Source organism: Oncorhynchus clarkii, chromosome 22 (genome assembly GCF_045791955.1).
Source record: "Oncorhynchus clarkii lewisi isolate Uvic-CL-2024 chromosome 22, UVic_Ocla_1.0, whole genome shotgun sequence".
Lineage (NCBI taxonomy): Eukaryota > Metazoa > Chordata > Actinopteri > Salmoniformes > Salmonidae > Oncorhynchus > Oncorhynchus clarkii.
In genome coordinates, this window is record NC_092168.1 from 5676839 (window position 1) to 5692085 (window position 15247).

Consider the following 15247-nt stretch of genomic DNA (forward strand, 5'->3'; position numbering starts at 1 on the left):
AGTTGCAACATTTATACTATATTTTGGATTATTGTTTTTCAGGAGACCGAAGATCGGCTCTTATATTAGGATTTGGCTCATGGTGGCTACTTGAGGATTACTGGATGTCCCCAATTCAATTGAACCTGCATTGTAGTATTTATGCAGCTGCATTAAAATTGACAGTTTGTCCCTACTCAATCAAAACCATTGTGTTATTATTGTATTTCAGGATAAAATGAAACAAAAACAATTGTCATGCCAAAGAGATAAGGTGTGCTTTCAAAACTATGCACAACTCTAGATTTCTCTCATAGTTGTATTATAATTATATTTATTCTGCTATTTTGAGTTAAGATATCACCCCAAACAGCCCCAATTTAGATTACTTGAGAAAATATTTTGGATAGCATTTATACTTTCTGAACTTAAACAATATTTATACTGAACAAAATATAAATGCGACATGGATATTGTTGGTCCAATGTTTCATGAGCTGAAGTAAAAGATCCCAGAAATGTTACATAGGCACAAAATACTTATTTCTCTAAAATGCACAAATCTGTTTACATCCCTGTTAGATAGCAATTTGTTTTTGCCAAGGTAATTCATCCACATGACAGGTGTGGAATATCAAGAAATGAATTAAACATCATGATCGTTACACAGGGGGGATAACTCTTGAACCGTTTAAGCTAAAGACAAACTTTCACGTGTTCAGGCTAACTTCAAATCCATTAAAAAACTTGTATCAACTATAACTATAGACATTTGTGTGAATTAGCATAACAAATGCACATTCTTGTCTTATTGGGGAAACCTGTTTACCATTTCGCTTGAATAGAACATACTGTACATATAGGATTGACAGTTCTGAGTATTTGTGTATTTTTTTTCTACTCTTCAACAGGTGATCCTTGACAGACGCAGCATGGTCGTGATGCAGTGTCAACATCAGAATGAGATGGATCGATATTTTATTCACCAATTTATTTGTGTTCATATTTGTCATGTGAAATTGGAATGTATGGAATAGAATTGTAAGATATATTCCTGTCTTTAAAAAGGGGGTGAATATTGTGTCAAAATTAACAATAAGTTATTGAAATATTTTGTATAATTATTTCCCAATGCAGATACCCCTATTCACTTGAAACAATGTCCTCTAAAGAGGCTCTTGGTAAATATCAACCAACATAAGTACAGAGTTGACTAAATTGTCTCTCTGAATACGAGCAAGTAATTCATCCATAAAATGACATGTAATATAAACATTTTATGTAATATAAAAATGTGTTCTAAAGTCAATCGTAAAATACAGTTGGAGAATTCAATTGATTACAGGCGTGGGACCGAATCCTAACTTGAGATCCATGTTTGAGTGGCATTTGCTTGCAAATCTCACATAGATATGAATGCATGCTTTATGCAAAAGTCTGAGTTGTGCACTGGCATCCTATGTCAGAATTTGGGCCATAATGGTTACTTAAAGCAAGTATTGAGAAACTGTAAGTTGTTTAGAAGTGACGAATCCTAACGAGCTACCAACTTTTTCACATAAATCTCCTTTGAGATACACATTTTTCTCAAGTTAGGATTCAGTCCTAAGTCTAAAGAGGTTCTTAAAAGGTTCCATTAGTTCTATTTACTTTAAGTGTCCATTTAGTCAGTCAGTCAAGCTGTTTGAGGAACAGCGCCGTTCTCGCTCTCAAATTTCTTTATCATCATTACTTATAATTGCATAATTTCATTTGTATTTTTCATCACGTGTCCACTGTATAGACATCGTTTTTTACATTTTGAAGTTGTTTTGTGGAGGCAGAATTTCAAGCTACTATGAAGAATGGGTTCTGTCAAGTAGTATTGGGCTTGTAATGTAAATACATTGGGCCAAAATTGGTTAATTTAGAAAGGTAGTTAATATTGATAATTTTATTAGATTATATTCAAGTTTAAATACAGAGTTACCTGAATAATATATATTGTATTGAATAATTAATGAATATGGTTTTCATATGAAGTGAAGTCAGTTCCATATTCTTTTTTCTTTTCAATTTAATTTGTTTCCAACACCCCCCGCGATGTATTGAATTGCTCCATTAGTGTATGCAGGAATAATTGTAATGGGATATTACCTGTTTCAATAAATCATGCTTTATTATGGTAAAGTACAAATCGTTTTCTACTTCTTTCTATTCTTAAAATTGACGAGCAGCTCTTACTCATTCAAACACTTGATTTAGCTCAAGTTTCTTTACTCTGATGTCAACACTTGTTGCATGCAGTGAAACAAAACAGCAAATTATTATAGTAATTGAAAGATTTTTTGTATCGAAAGATGTCTATCTTGTCAAATGAATGCTGCATTTTACTTTTAAGGTAACGCAGACTCGCATGCACAGACAAGTAGTCACGTGTAAGCAAGCACGGCAGGAAGTGTCATAAAGTAAATTAGGATCTTTACAAGGCATGTAATACAAGGAGCTATGAAAAGGCTCCCCACTCAACTGACTGTACAGGTTGAATGACTACTACATTAGACTTGCAATATGATATCACATATCAAAAAGGTCAAGTACAAGTACTTGTTAAAAACCAAATGTCACACATACATCTCCAGCATATGGATTACAAACCATTTCCCCACCTGGACAGCGTACTACAATTATTCCAAGCTTGCACATATTATTTTTTCCCATATCAGTTAATCTACAATATAAAACATGACATCTTTAACATAAGTAAAACAAACTTTTAAAACAACTGGCTAAATACTGAAAGCTGTCCAAATCTTCTCACCACATCCACATCCACATTGGCACTTGTAGTTCTAACCATCAGATATTAGGGCTGAAAGACCCATCAGCATGTGGTCATTGGACTACTCTCCACTCTCCGGTCACACCGGTCACACATCCATATACAGGGATGTGTATTCTGGGATGTGGAATTATGAATGTTGCAGATAGAAATACAATGAATAGAGCTGATAATATACAGCGCATTCAGAAAGTATTCAGACCCCTTGACTTTTTCCACATTTTGTTATGTTACAGCCTTCTAAAAATCGATTTAAATAGTTTTTTTAGCCTCATCAATCTACACACAAATACCCCATTATGACAAAGCAAAATCAGGTTTTTAGAAATATTAGCTCATTTATAAAAAATGTAAAACTGAAATATCAAATTCACATTAGTATTCAGACTCTTTACTCAGTAGTTTGTTGAAGCATCTTTGGCAGCAATTACAGCCTTGAGTCTTCTTGGGTTATGACGCTACAAACTTGGTACACCTGTATTTGGGGAGTTTCTCCCATTCTTCTCTGTAGATCCTCTCAAGTTCTGTCAGGGTTGATGGGGAGCATTGCTCAGGTCAGTCCAGAGATGTTCGATCGATCGGGTTCAAGTGCGGGCTCTGGCTGGATCACTCAAGGACATTCAGAGACTTGTCCTGAAGCCACACCTTTGTTGTCTTGGCTTTATGCCTAGGGTCTTTGTCCTGTTGGAAGGTGAACCTTCGCCCCAGTCTGAGGTCTTGTGCGCTCTGGAGCAGGTTTTCATCAAGGATCTCTGTATTTTGCTCCGTTCATCTTTCCCTCGATCCTGACTAGTCTCCCAGTCCCTGCTGCTGAAAAACATCCCCACAGCATGATGCTGACACCACCATGCTTTACCGTAGAGATGGTGCCAGGTTTCCTCCTTCCCCAGATCTGTCTTGGAGCTCTACGGACAATTCCTTCGACCTCATGGCTTGGTTTTTGCTTTAACATGCACCGTCAACTGTGGGCCCTTATATAGACGACAGGTGTGTGCCTTTCCAAATCATGTTAAATCAATTCAATTTACCACAGCTGTACTCCAATCAAGTTGTAGAAACATCTCAAGGGTGATTAATGGAAATAGGAAATAGCTTAATTTTGAGTCTCATAGCAGAGGGTCTGAAAACGTATGTAAATAAGGTATCTGTTTTTTATTCTTAATACATTTGCAAAAATTACGAATAAAACAGTTTTCACTTTGTCATTGTGGGGTAGTGTGTGTAGATTGATGAGGAAAAACAATTATTTTCACTAGTTGCAACAGTCACAAAGTAAAAATAGGCTATATCGTACAAATCTATGAAAACTAACAATAGCTTTTTTGGTCATTTAAAGTTAGGGTTAGGCTTTTGGTTAGCAATTTGGTTGGGGTTTGGTTTAGGGTTAGGATTAAAAACATTATACATTTTAGAAATAGGTGGGTTAATTACTTTGTGGCTGTGGTAACTAGTGAAGACCAAGGCAATTCGAGCCTCACTTGATAATGTACAGTACTAATTTAAAGTAACTGCCCAGTGTTTCCAGATTTCTATGAAATATGACCTATAATTACTTACAATATAAGTGAAATAGTATTCCTTCCAAAAATGTTTTAATTCAGTATGTTAAAAAGCAGCTTTTCTGTGTTGGAATGGTATGGGCGTACCCCACCAACAGAATGGTATGGGCGTACCCCACCAACAGAATGGTATGGGCGTACCCCACCAACAGAATGGTGTGGGCGTATATCGTCATTCAAAATATTAATGCAAGTAGACCGCTAACTGGCCAGCTCATCCTCCTCAAGACCGCTGATTGCTCTGCTCACCCTCCTCTGGGAGATTATATTATGTTCTATGAGGAAATCGCAAGCATTATTTAAACGGTCTGTTTGAGACATACATTTGAGGTGGATCTTTTTCTTTTCTCCAATTTATGCTTTGGACACAAATACGAGTAGAAGACAAGCCAACAGCATTAATTTGGATATGAGTTAACAGAATATTAACTTTTAAAAGTGAAATTCTCTGGGCAGTTACTTTAAGTGAATGAATGGCAAATCATGAATAAGGCATTCTCTGTGTGTAATACATTTCAAACGGGCATAAACACTTCACTGATATAATGGCTAAATATGTCATCATAATGTGTCACATCATATGTCACATCTGATGTGATTCCAGTTTTTATTCAACTTGATTAATGATGAAAAGAGCATAACTAGATATAATGAATTGCTGTTACAGTTAATATCAAATGCTGACTATTTCACTAAGGTTAACATTATTTCTGTATCTTTTTCAAATCTGATCTTAAATCAGCTGACATGGAATAAAAATACAAACACATACATACACGTGCATGTGACAGCTTTTCCAATGTTCAAAATACGATGATTTGCTGTGTTGCTACATAGTGCATCCTTGTTGATAATCGTACATCCTTGACACAATCACAAGTGTGCATGTTGTAGTGAATAATTCACTAAAATAGTATTGAAGGTTGAAAACACTCGATATACAGTAACGTTCGGGTAAGGAAAAATGGTTAAATTCAAAAATAATATACTTGCGGTACATTAGGACATTTTTGGAAACAGTCTTTAAACGATTGGGTTGAGTTATCTTGATCTCAAGATAAACACCCTCAGTATTTCATATCGTATTCACCAATTGCTTTGCAAAATTACTTTATTGCCTGCTTAAATGATCACCGTCCCACGAAAAAGGGCTTTGTTCAACCTTCTCTTCAGGAGGAAAAGTTGTAACCATGAGGGGATTACTGCATCAAAATTGAAAAAATTACTTATAACACTCTTTTCGATGTTTGTCATGAAGTAGTTTCTCCCAGTTCTGTCTCTGTGCCAATCTGAGTGGCCTCCATGACGTTGTGTGTGAATGGAATTCGCTGGGTGACAACGACCGAGAGACACTAGCTGGTCCTTCTAGTGGGAAGAAACTTGAAGCTTGTTAACCACCATGGCCTCCTCCATGGCCCCCGTGGTGAAAAGTTGCAGCCGGTGTTTGATTACACACTAGCTTGCAGTCCTCTGCTGCTTGAGCGTATCGTAGACATCATCCACTTTGCTTAGTCTCTCGAAGAACGGGATGAGATCTAGTAGCTCTGTGTCAGCCATGTCGTCAAACCAGGATGCTACAGGGACCTGTGTGTGTGAAGAGGTGAAGTCAAACAAAGTCAGGTTTAGACACAAATCTATGTGAACCAGTGATTTAGTTACATTGAATACTAGTAATGGTATATGCGGATATGAAACTAAATCATAAATTGAACAGTTGACCTATTCATAAGAATGTAAAAATCCACATTATTATGAATAGGTCATGTATTGAAAATACATTTTTATTGATGTTAGATAATCCACGAAAGCACTCCATCCACACCAGAAAGTATGGGTCGAGAGGGTGCATGATGTTCGGTGCATTTACACCTATCTCCCATTTCTCCATTGGAGCAAATTCTTTACCTATATAAGCACCAAAATGACATAACTATGGAAGCCACAGACATTATTTTGGTGCAGAGAAAAGATAAGTTATATCACACATGCTGTTCTGAAAAAATATACAGGAACAAATCTGTCTAAACCAAACACAATGAGTCAAAGTGATAGTTGACGAATGCTTTCAATTCTGCATGATTATAGCAGGTTTACGAACAAATTTGTTATATTAGCTATGCTGACAATGACGTTACTTTAGCTAATATGGTGACAACGATGTAGGCTGTGTGTAGCGGTTTGGCTTGGAAAGGTTTTTTCGCCTGGCCACATACAGCTGATATGTTGTGCATTGAAGTCAACAAGCGAAGGGAAGAGGTGAGAGGAGGAGAGCGCATAGATGCAAGAAGGAATATAACGTGGCTGCTATGAAACTGTGTTTATGCGTGATCAGTGGTGTAATCATTACGCCGATTCTGTTGAAAAATATTTCTTAAATGGAAGCAAACAGAACAAAACGGGGATAAACATACATGAATTTGTCCTATAGAAACAGGCAAGAGTGTGCAAGACAATATTGAATGTCACTGTCTGTCACCTCAATTTTGTCTTTCAACCTGTGTACACCTATGTTGTAAACTTTCATTCATAGGCTAGGTTGTAGCAATCTCATGGTGGGTATACGGATATTAGAGTAGCCTGAACCTCTCTCTGTTACATTGAACTGGGTGAATGGAATATGAATCAGAGTCATCGAATATGCTGTAATAGAAATAAGGCCATGCTCATAAAAATGTTGTCCTCCCTCATCTTAAATGACACTGATCGCCACTGCATTTAGTTATGGTAATGAATTTTAACAGAACATACAATTCCTGTAATAAAGCAGGGAAAACAGAATTCTAAACAGCACACCTGATGAGAGCGGTACCATATGTGACAGATGAAAATCTCTACTAGAAACTTATAAAAAGGGGGAATCTAAAGATGCTACAACGAGGACGGGTTGCTAATATGACTAGGATTGTGCCTTTGGCTTCCGGACAATGAAAGAAAGTATGAACCAATAGAACAGGAGAGAAATGACATAGCGGTGGGTCCAATAGGCTAGGGAACTAAATTGAAATAAATTTGCCAAAATTATATAATTACTCCTGTCTGTAAAGTAATACAGAAATTCATTCAAAATACTTCCCCAGAAAGCATCGCTTAGCCATAAAGGAATCAAGGATAATTAGCTTCTTTACAGTGCCTTCAGAAAGTACTCACACCCCTTGAATTTTTACATATTTAGTTGTGTCTGAAATTAAAATATATTATTACATTTAGATTGTTTGTCACTAGCCTACACACAACACCCCATAATGACAAAGTGGAATTATGTTTTTCATATTTTTTACAAATGAATAAAAACTGAAAAGCTGAAATGTCTACAGTCAATAAGTGTTCAATCCATTTGTTATGGCAAGCCTAAGTAAATTCAGAAGTAAAACTGCTTTAACAAGTCACATAAGTTGCATGGATAGTGTCTTTGTCTTTCATTATGATTCAACCATGCTGTTACGGCAAAATAAATATTTGCTCATAATGACTTTCTGATACTGATTAAATCGCTTACCTGCTGATTGGTGAAGTAATTTAATGTTGAGGTTCAGAAGTTTATTTTGCTGGTTGGAAGAGTGGAACGGAAGGAAACAAAATAATGTTTCTGTTCAGAACGAAACGAAACAATTGAAAATCATTTTGGTTCCAACCCCTGGTAAAAATGTTAAAAGCAGACATTGAATATCCCTTTTAGCATGGTGAAGTCATAAATTACACCTTGGATGGTGTATCAATATACCCAGTCACCACAAAGATACAGGCATCCTTCCTAACTCAGTTGCCAGAGAGGAAGGAAACCGCTCAGGGATTTCACAATGAGACCGATGGTGACTTTAAAACAGTTACAGAGTTTAATGGCTGTGATAGGAGAAAACTGAGGATTGGTCAGCAATATTGTAATTACTACACAATATTAACCTAATTGCCAGAGTGAAAAGAAGGAAGCCTGTACAGAATAAAAATATTCCAAAACATGTCTCCTGTTTGCAACAAGGCACTAAAGAAATACTGCAAAAAATGTGTCAAAGCAATTAACTATTTGTCCTGAATACAAAGAGTTACATGCTGACCAGACCGGATATGTTACGTGCGCGAGCGTATCAACAAGCTTCTGTGATGCCAAGGGCTAAAATAGAACTCATTCCTATTTCTGACACAGATTGTGCTGCAAGTCCGGCCTCTCCCATCGCCTCATTGGTTTATAGAAGCAGGTACCCACGTGCCATCTCCTCATTGGTTATCCCCACGTGGGTCATTGAAAGACGAACTGTTTTGCCGGTAGTCGTGGAAATACAATGAAAGTTTAGATAGATCACTATATAAGTTAAATGATGAAAAAGCCTGGAAGGAGAAGAGATGACTAGAAACGAGTCGGTTGGCCGTTTTATGTGTGGATTAATTGTCGGAGTAGAGGTCGATGTGCATTTCAGGTAAAACTCAATGTTTTTATCCCGGGACAAACTAGCTAGCAACAGCAAGCTAGCTAAAATCGGACAAATTAACGTTAGCTAGCAAGTGCAAGTTAACTAGCTAAATTGCCATACATGTTTAATGATTTTCGACCTGTCCCCAAATTAATGTCATTGGTTCAGAGTTTGTTTTGATATTTTAACCTGCGTGACGTGATCGCGTTTAGTGTGGGGGGGGCAAAATACATTTATGCACGATAGCGCACGATGGCGCATGCGCGCAGCAGGTTTGGGTTCCGTGTTATGTTTGAGTACCACTCTCCATTACTGAGTACCACTCTTCATATTGTCAAGAATAGTGCTGGCTGCATCAAATTACGGATATGCTTGTAATCGTTAAGGACAGGGGAGTTTTTCAGGATTTAAAAAAAATACAGAATGGAGCTAAGGACAGGCAAAATCCTAGAGGAAAACACGGTTCAGTCTGCTTTTCACCAGACACTGGGAGATGATTTATCCTTTCAGCAGGACAATAATCTAAAATACAAGGCCTAATCTACGCTGGAGTTGCTTACCAAGAAGGCAGTGAATGTCAAGTTAAAGTTTTGACGTAAATATACTTGAAAATCTATGGAAAGACCTGAAAATAGTTGTCTAGCAATGATCAACAACAAATTTAAACAGACATTTAAGATATTTTTGCATTGCCCTCGCGTTAGTTGAATATTTAACTTTGAATATTTAATATTGAATATTTAACTCAGATTTATATGACTGACCAGGTGACAATGCTTTTGAAAAACTAAAACGTTATTATTGAAATTAAACGGTTCCATGAAAATGTGCATATAACTGGCATGCAGATCGGTAGAAATTGTAGGATAAATTGTAAACTTCCCCAAACTGGAAACACATGCGCTGCTTATGAAGAATGTATAAAATAATTGCCTCCACTTTTCCATAGTAGGATTTTGTCTATAGGCTACTATGAATCAAGGGAAAGCATGCCTCATAATATGAAGTAAAACATGCAGGTTTCAAAGAATTAAGTATGTTTTCAAAATGCATACTGACTCCAGCTCACATGTTGACACGTGGATAGCCTGTTGCCTGCACTTAAATTGTGAATGGGAGGCACACATCAATTACCAGTTGAGAAAAACCTATATAGTAGCTCTTTTTAAATCGTGCGCCAAAACTGCTAACACATGGTTGCATTTAGAAATGGTTGCACAATGAATGGGCTTATAAATGCACATGCTTTACTCCAGCAGCAACCAGCTAAGGAGCTGCAGGAGAATTCCCACTGTGCAGGTGTGATAGTTGTGCTGGATAAATTAGATAGAAGACAACAAAATTATGCAAATGAACCTATTGACCGATAAGCATGATGGTCAAATGTATTTTCATCGACTGGTTTTTCCATCAATTATTTTACAATGAGATTTTTTTTATCCTGGTCATTTTGGCTTGCAACAGTTTTATTGATTGGCTTTTCATTTAATTTTATTATCGGCCAAAAGCCGGCTAATGGAAACCCTGCTCCTGACATACCAAAGTATGAAATACGTTACTCACTCCCAGGAATGGCTAAATCTTGAAATTCCATTGGTCTCTACCGATTTAGGTAAAACGTCCTTTAGTTTTTACGTGGCACATATGGAATACATTTCAGTATACTCTAAAATTGCATGCACTAGTGCCTTTTGGTAATTTCGGGACATTGTTAAATGACCCGTTTACAGAGGAATGTATGTGTTTTTTATAATAGTATTTCTCCCGCTCCCGCCTTTGATTTTTTGTAATATATGTGTCACTAATTCCCTTTCATGTACTTTGTATTGTTATGCTGCATTATGGGAATCAGGGCAACACTTGCAAAAGAGACATTGGTCTCAATGGGACTTCCATGATTAAATAAAGGTTTAATTATAGACACGACCATAGATAAAATTCACAAATAAACTTTATAGGTGCAACAGTTTTTATAAAATGTATAATTTATAACTCTCACGGGCACATTTCCATCTGCTAAGAAATAAAGATGCTTTCTGACAATGCTAACATATTTTTTAGCTGATGCTCAAAGTTCCATAACACTGGGTTGGTTGCTCGGCAACAACACAGCTGCTAGCACCATGCTGCCAGTCATAAGATGTGTATGTAAATAAACCTGGGCTAATGTATATCTAGCTAGTTATATGGTGGTATTCAAGCTGAGGTTAATCAATAAATACAAACAGATATTTTGATTAGCTAGGCAGCTAACGTTAGATAGCTTGTACAAAGTCCAGCAGCTAGCCTCTGTAACACCAATCATCTGAAAGCTAGATAGCTAACAAACAGGCAAATAAAAGGTAGCTAGCCAAATAATATGATTTTGTTTTGATTAGCTAACATATCATACTAAATGGAGTGTTTCAGAGATTTACTGAGAGAATAATACAACATGCTATGAGATCAGGTTACAGCAGCATACAGTCAAAAGAAAATTAAATGCTAACTTGGTTAACTACTTGATTAAATGAGTCTGTTGTCAACAAATCAACGGTTTTAGACTTTTTATATTTTAACAAAGCAAGATAAATCAACATTACTGGGTGAATGAAGATTTTCTTGGGGGGGGATGAACGCTTACAGACATTTAAATGGTCTGTTGAAGAACAGGATTCAGAGTACAATGGTTAGAGTTCCCACCTGTGGATCAGAACATTGTAGGTTTGCCTCTTGTAGGAGATATTTTGACCATTCTTTCGTTAAATAGTTTTGACAGCACCCTCCCGACACACACGCACTTATTTAAATGTATTAGGTGGCTCTTAAAAAGAGCCTTTGGGTTCGTGGAGAGGCAAACAAGTGGCACTGAGTGTTAAGGTGTGTACTACTGCGTGCATCTTGCTAGAACGAAGGATAGACCAGGACCTGTACCCACAAAACCTCTCAGAAAAGGTCCTAGGAACCCTGTTAAAACCAACAACAAAAGACTCTCAGCTCAGAGTAGGTTTTACGATGATGTTAAGACACTGCTCAGACAAACTTTGAGCCAGGAGTAAAATTAACTCCTAAAAGTTTCTCAGCTGGTAATCACGACAGTTTGAGGTACCTCAAAGGAAAGATAGTGATGACGCTCATTGACCTGTTTCAAATGTCGGGGAATAACCAATCACGATGAGGCTTTGCCAGCTGTGAAATGTATAGCATGCTTCAGACCACCACGGTGAATTTGACTGTACAGTACATCAAATGTTGTAATGGTAAAACGTTTTAAATCATTTTTCGCCTGACACGATCACTTTGCCTATTCTTTATTCTTGCTTAAAACTTCTTGGTGACAGGTGGGCAGTATTGAGTAGCTTGGATGAATAAGGTGCCCAGAGTAAACTGCCTGCTACACTGTCCTAGATAGAAATATATGCATATTATTAGTAGTATTGGATAGAAAACACTGATGTTTCTAAAACAGGTTGAATGATGTCTGTGAGTAAAACAGAAATAATATGGCAGGCGAAAACCTGACAAAATCCAACCAGGATGTGGGAAATCTGAGGCTTGTAGTTTTTTTTAAACTCAGCCCCTATTGTAGATACAGTGGAATATTGGTTATGTTGCACGTCCAAAGGCTTCCACTAGATGTCAACAGTCTTTAGAACTTTGTTTGAGGATTCTACTGTGAAGTGGGGGCTCATAAGGGCTGTTTGAGCCAGGTGTCTGGCAGATTGCCACAGGCTCTGAGACACGGTCACGAGAGAGTTAGCTCTCGTTCCATTGCTTTTCTACAGACAATGGAATTCTCCGGTTGGAACCTTATTGATGATTTATGTTAAAAACATCCTAAAGATTGATTCTATACATAGTTTGACAAGTTTCTACGGGCTGTAACGGAACTTTTTGAACTTTTTGTCCGATGTTCGGCGGGACCTGAACGCGCTTTTGGATTTGTTTACCAAACGCCCTAACAAAAGAGGCTATTTGGACATACAGTGGGGCAAAAAAGTATTTAGTCAGCCACCAATTGTGCAAGTTCTCCCACTTAAAAAGATGAGAGAGGCCTGTAATTTTCATCATAGGTACACTTCAACTATGACAGACAGAATGAGAAAAAAAATCAAGAAAATCACATTGTTAGATTTTTTATGAATTTATTTGCAAATTATGGTGGAAAATAAGTATTTGGTCACCTACAAACAAGCAAGATTTCTGGCTCTCACAGACCTGTAACTTATTCTTTAAGAGGCTCCTCTGTCCTCCACTCGTTACCTGTATTAATGCACCTGTTGGAACTTGTTATCAGTATAAAAGACACCTGTCCACAACCTCAAACAGTCACACTCCAAACTCCACTATGGCCAAGACCAAAGAGCTGTCAAAGGACACCAGAAACAAAATTGTAGACCTGCACCAGGCTGGGAAGACTGAATCTGCAATAGGTAAGCAGCTTGGTTTGAAGAAATCAACTGTGGGAGCAATTATTAGGAAATGGAAAACATACAAGACCACTGATAACCTCCCTCGATCTGGGGCTCCACGCAAGATCTCACCCCGTGGGGTCAAAATTATCACAAGAACGGTGAGCAAAAATCCCAGAACCACATGGGGGGACCTAGTGAATGACCTGCAGAGAGCTGGGACCAAAGAAACAAAGCCTACCATCAGTAACACACTACGCCGCCAGAGACTCAAATCCTGCAGTGCCAGACGTGTCCCCCTGCTTAAGCCAGTACAGTTCCAGGCCCGTCTGAAGTTTGTTAGAGAGCATTTGGATGATCCAGAAGAAGATTGGGATAATGTCATATGATCAGATGATACCAAAATATAACTTTTTGGTAAAAAACACTCGTCATGTTTGGAGGACAAAGAATGCTGAGTTGCATCCAAAGAACACCATACCTACTGTGAAGCATGGGGTGGAAACATCATGCTTTGGGGCTGTTTTTCTGCAAAGGGACCAGGACGACTGATCCGTGTAAAGGAAAGAATGAATGGTGCCATGTATCGTGAGATTTTGAGTGAAAACCTCCTTCCATCAGCAAGGGCATTGAAGATGAAACTTGGCTAGGTCTTTCAGCTTGACAATGATCCCAAACACACCGCCTGGGCAACGAAGGAGTGGCTTCGTAATAAGCATTTCAAGGTCCTGGAGTGGCCTAGCCAGTCTCCAGATCTCAACCCCATTGAAAATCTTTGGAGGGAGTTGAAAGTCCGTGTTGCCCAGCAACAGCCCCAAAACATCACTGCTCTAGAGGAGATCTGCATGGAGGAATGGGCCAAAATACCAGCAACAGTGTGTGAAAACCTTGAAGACTTACAGAAAACGTTTGACCTCTGTCATTGCCAACAAAGGGTATATAACAAAGTATTGAGATAAACTTTTGTTATTGACCAAATACTTATTTTCCACCATAATTTGCAAATAAATTCATAAAAAATCCTACAATGTGATTTTCTGGATTTTTCTTTCTCAATTTGTCTCATCTTTTTGAGTGGGAAAAGTTGGACAATTGGTGGCTGACTAAATACTTTTTTGCCCCACTGTATGTATGTATGTATGTATGTATGTATGTATGTATGTATGTATGTATGTATGTATGTATGTATGTATGTATGTATGTATGTGTGTTGAACAGCTGTGACGATGACCGAAGAGAATTCTCTCGGTAGGTAATGCAGACGGCATTTGATAGTGAGGTAATCCAAATCGGGAGAACAAAATGGCTTGAGCTCCTGTACGTTACCACAATCACACCTTGAATAGTTAATCAGGAAACATACACTTATGCCTTTCATTTTCCTGGAGAGTTCTTTCTTCCTGGCCAAGTGATGTACGGACAAACCCGTACCTCAATCATGAAACATGTCTAAGTGTTGCAATAAATGGGACAGGGATGGAATGATTAAATGCTAGCAATTACTGTCAGATTAGACGGAATATAGATGTACCACATTTAAACATGTGAAAGCAACAGCAACCATTTCAAAAAGAGAACAAAGCCCCACGGGCGAGAGTTTGGAGTGCGCAAGTGGAAAGAAAAGCCTTTGGTGCATCTTCGCCACAGTGATAATTCATTTAATCAACAAACACCAAATGCAAGTTTCATAAGTAAATTACTAATTCCAAGCAATTTTGACATACCAAAATACCATTAGGCGTATGCTGGCAATTGTTGCTTGATGCCCTATTGCTGGTGAGCTTGCAAAGTAAGCAGTTAAAATGATTGATCGCCACATAATTCCTCCCTCCCTACAATTTGACTTTGTGCTGCACGCAATTGTATAGCTGTACAGCAAATCAGCAATCTTTTCAGTAGCTGCCTGTGTTGATTGGCAGTTTGATGGTCCATTCAGAGGGTTGAGTGTTGGTTTCGCTAGCCAATCTGTTGTACGTTTTTTGAAGGGACGATGCTGCTAGGGGAGAATCTCAATTGCATACTCCTCGTGTCCTCTCACCTTCTCAAAACCCATTGGAGGAGAAAGCCAGAAGTCCCACCCACCCCTAAACAG

At 37.9% G+C, this 15247-nt stretch overlaps 2 protein-coding genes across 36 annotated transcripts in view; one reads left to right on the top strand and one right to left on the bottom strand.

Moving 5' to 3' along the window:
• The window catches only part of LOC139380220 (obscurin like cytoskeletal adaptor 1b), a 75131-nt gene extending 72984 nt beyond the window's left edge, over window positions 1-2147 (top strand). For all 35 annotated transcript variants that reach the window (XM_071122727.1, XM_071122720.1, XM_071122719.1 and 32 more), the window contains one exon: window positions 890-2147. In XM_071122727.1, coding sequence (XP_070978828.1) covers window positions 890-900 — 11 coding nt within the window. In that variant the 3' untranslated portion in view covers window positions 901-2147. The remainder of the gene's footprint in view (window positions 1-889) is intronic.
• Window positions 2020-15247, bottom strand: part of LOC139380223 (uncharacterized) — a 44894-nt gene continuing 31666 nt past the window's right edge. Inside the window, exon 6 of the mRNA XM_071122753.1 lies at window positions 2020-5942. Within this exon, the coding sequence (XP_070978854.1) occupies window positions 5814-5942 (129 nt within the window). The 3' untranslated portion in view covers window positions 2020-5813. The remainder of the gene's footprint in view (window positions 5943-15247) is intronic.